The sequence below is a fragment of the Coregonus lavaretus genome, assembly GCF_964263955.1.
Source record: "Coregonus lavaretus genome assembly, contig: HAP1_SCAFFOLD_5505, whole genome shotgun sequence".
Taxonomy (NCBI): domain Eukaryota; kingdom Metazoa; phylum Chordata; class Actinopteri; order Salmoniformes; family Salmonidae; genus Coregonus; species Coregonus lavaretus.
In genome coordinates, this window is record NW_028157299.1 from 35,659 (window position 1) to 39,335 (window position 3,677).

The following is a 3,677-nucleotide window of genomic DNA, read 5'->3' on the forward strand; positions in this document are numbered from 1 at the left end:
CACTTAACCCTAATTGCTCCTGTAAATCGCTCTGGATAAGAGCGTCTGCTAAATGACTAAAATGTAAATTAGGCTAGTGTCTCTAGGATTAGAGTGTGTGATGGCCTCTAGGTGGAAGCATAACGACATGTTTGTAATTATCTCTGTCATTGCTCATATGAATGTTTGAAACAATACAAGGATATATGAAGTCATTTCTAACGCATCATCCAACATTGTATACAAGAATGTAGTTTCGTTTATTTCAAAGTGGTTGCTTCTCATGACTTGCAAGTCGATAAACATGTTGAGAATTGTGGCACCAATAGCAACTGTTTCCATCCTAAACAATTGTCAATATTTCTAAATAAATGTAATTGCAAAATAAACATAAGCAACTTTTTAAAAAATAGAAGAATACAATGCATTGAATTCAAATGTCAGTACAAACACGGGGGGGGGGGGGGGGATCTCAACCAAAGGAATGCTATAAGTAATATTACAAAATTGAGATAATACCTCATTTTTTTGTAACAATAATAAAGTTGACAGTAACAAGTTTTATATGGTCCAAATGTTTTGTTTTCTGTCTGGTAAAAGAACTGATGAGTTGAAAACCAAGTTCCTGCTCAGTGTTGCATTACATCACCATGTTCATCTCAAGTCTAGAATTAAAGTGCCTGAATTAATAAATGACTGTCAGTCCACAGCATATTACTATTCATATTAAAACTGTCATTTCCTCAAAACATCCACAGGCTCTGAACCACCAACCCTGTAAAATATATTTCTGGCCTGCCACTTCCAACCCTTCAACAGTAGAGCAAAGTACACAACTTTAATGCAACAAAAAAAGTATGCAAATCAGGGGGGGGGGGGGGGGGGGGTTGACTGCCATCGCCTGCATCGGTGCATTAGCTGTCACCAGACATTGTCAGGAATGTAACAGTGTCCATCTTAAGCTAGATCAATGGTCCTCCAATTAAACTGGTGCTAACTGAGCAGTCTGATGCCATTTAGCAGGTTTGTAAACATGCAGTGACAGACAATGACCTCTGATGTCACTGTTTTGACTGGCAGAGGAACTTCCTCTCCTCCCCACAGCGCCACCTGTCTATGTGGAATATTAGGCGCATAGGCAGGGACTGGATTTGGCTTCTTTGGCTGTGTAACTGGAGGTGGGCCATAGTCACCAGATGACCACGCCAGACGTCTTCTCAAAGGATGAATAATATGGCAATTTAGAGACCCGGTTCAAGCTAGCCGTTTCCATGTTCATACCACTTCTTTCTTTGTCCTTTCTACCATGGCCAAATGGTGTCAAGCCAAACCAGTTCACGCTAGCCCTTTCCTCGTCCTTCCTTCGGGGCTGGTCAGTGGTCAGTCAGTTCTTGAAGGCCCCACAGCGGCTGGCTCTGCAGATGAACTCTTTGAGCATGTTGCCATCGATTTGCCAGAAGGCTGCAGTCTGGGTCACCTCGGTCAGGTGGTTCACACAGAACTTGAAGCAGAACTCCTCCAGGTCCTACAGGGAAGCGATCACATCCAGTTACAGTATGAACACAGGTCCAGTATACAGCAGGGGTCAGAAAAGACTGTAAAGTCACCAGGAATTCAGCAAAAAAATAGTTTAGCATAAGGTAATCAAGATATTAAATGATAATGTTTTTTAAAATAAAATCAATTTTTGGCCTTAGATGTGGTCAATTTGCAGAGTACAACTTATTATAATTATGTTCCGGCCCCCCAACCATCCACAACGCATTATAAATCGGCCTGCGGCTGAATCTAGTTGCCTACCCCTGGTATACAGTATCTAAATAGGTATAAGATGGTATTTGAGGTCATCTGACTAATATGCCCATAATGACACGGCTAATGTGTCTTATATGAGGCAGCCTGAAGAAGCTTGTGGTAACCAGTAAGCATCTGAGCTATTAACCCTTAGTAGTGACGCTCTGTCACAGTGTCTGTTTCACCTCAGCGTCGTATCGCACGGCGGCAGAGAGCAGAGAGAAGGCGTTCTCCACGGTGATGCCTCTCTTGATGATGTGTTGACACAGGCGCTTCAGACGGTTCTCACAGTAGGATGTGGCCAGGTCCAACAGGCCTGAAACAGACAGAGTTAGTCCACACACAGCAGCATTCCTATGGATGGACCTTAACTCAATAAAGTCATTTGTTTTGAGTCTGGGGCCCTGTATGAATCCTAAACAGGATTCCTGCTTCAGTCCAACTCACCGATGGCGTCCTCTGGGGGCAGGTCTACGTTGTCAGTGTAGAGGAACTCCAGGAAGGAGCGGTAGACTGGGTAGGAGAACTGGTCGATCTCGATCACCTCCTTCATGTCCTCAGTCCAGTGGGACTGGAACATGGAGCGGAAGTGTTCACACCTGACAGAAAAAATTATGGACATTGTTAGGTTATGTCGTGTTATGTCAAGTTATGTCTATAGCCAGTAAAACCTATTGGAAAGGCTAAAACTAGAAAAGGTATATTTTCTGAAGAAAATGTGTGTGATTGCTTCAGAAGTATAAACATATATGTTTTACTCAAATCCACACACCGGATCTTGAGCACGGCCTTGTGTACGTGGATGTATTTCCCATCCACGCTGAACTTGAGATCGGACGTCTCCGGGCTGTCAAACTCTTTCCTCAGAGACTGGGCCACAGTCAGGAAGTCATCATGCTCTATGACAGAACACAATGCCTTAGCTGGGAATCATGGTGTGTGTCTGTGAAAGGGTTATCCTAGATCATTGGTTAAGGGGACCTTCTACTTAGAGGTCAGAAGAAAAAAAAAAAAAAATTTCATTACAACCAAGTTACATACTGCACCTTTAAATAACATGTAATAATTGATGAAATGAACTCACCCATGGAGAGTAGCCTCCACATGACAGAGGGCGTAGCGAAACAGCCGAAGACGTCGTCAGTGCTTGAGAAGTGTGTGAGGTGTGGCAGCACGATTGACTGACCCCTACACTGGCCCCACATGTACACCTGGCCGCTCTGGGTCTTACAGGCAGACGTGTGTGTGGAGTGGCACGCCGCGATCTCCACTATCCTGCTGGGGGAGGGGGAGGAGTGTGTTACAGACTAACATACATACACAGTCCACCAGGTAACGGTACTCTCCTGTGTCTTTTGACCACTATAAGAAGTTCTGTAATTCTTAAGTGCATTGTGTTTCTTCACACATCTCCCTACTCTGTCTCTCTGTGCCACGCCTCTTCAGTGTTTTCCCTTGTCCTTTTGCTGCCTACGGCGGGCCTCTCTCCCTCTCCCCTTTAAGACGAAGACAGGAAACACACAAAAAGAGAAGGGAGAATGACAGGACACTGCTGACATCGCTGGTGTTCCATGAGTTTAACTAGATGGGATATACACTATATATATACAGAAAAGTATGTGGACAACCCTTCAAATTAGTGGATTCGGCTATTTCAGCCACACCCGTTGCTGACAGGTGTATAAAATCGAGCACACAGCCATGCAATCTCCCCAGACAAACATTGGCAGTAGAATGGCCTTACTGAAGAGCTCAGTGACTTTCAACATGGCACCATCATAGGATGCCACCTTTCCAACAAGTCAGTTTGTCAAATTTCTGCCCTGCTAGAGCTGCCCCAATCAACTGTAAGTGCTGTTATTGTGAAGTGGAAACGTCTCGGAGCAACAATGGCTCAGCCGCGA

General features: G+C 44.3%; 1 protein-coding gene across 1 annotated transcript; it reads right to left on the reverse strand.

Annotated features, from left to right (window-relative positions):
• Positions 1–210: 210 nt before the first annotated feature.
• Positions 211–3,269, reverse strand: LOC311125571 (RCC1 and BTB domain-containing protein 1-like; the record flags this gene model as incomplete). Its single annotated transcript, XM_084199599.1, has 6 exons — positions 211–1,504; positions 1,959–2,089; positions 2,221–2,372; positions 2,546–2,672; positions 2,858–3,048; positions 3,192–3,269. Coding segments are annotated over 6 exons (820 nt in total), but the record flags the coding sequence as incomplete, so codon positions are not given.
• Positions 3,270–3,677: the final 408 nt, after the last annotated feature.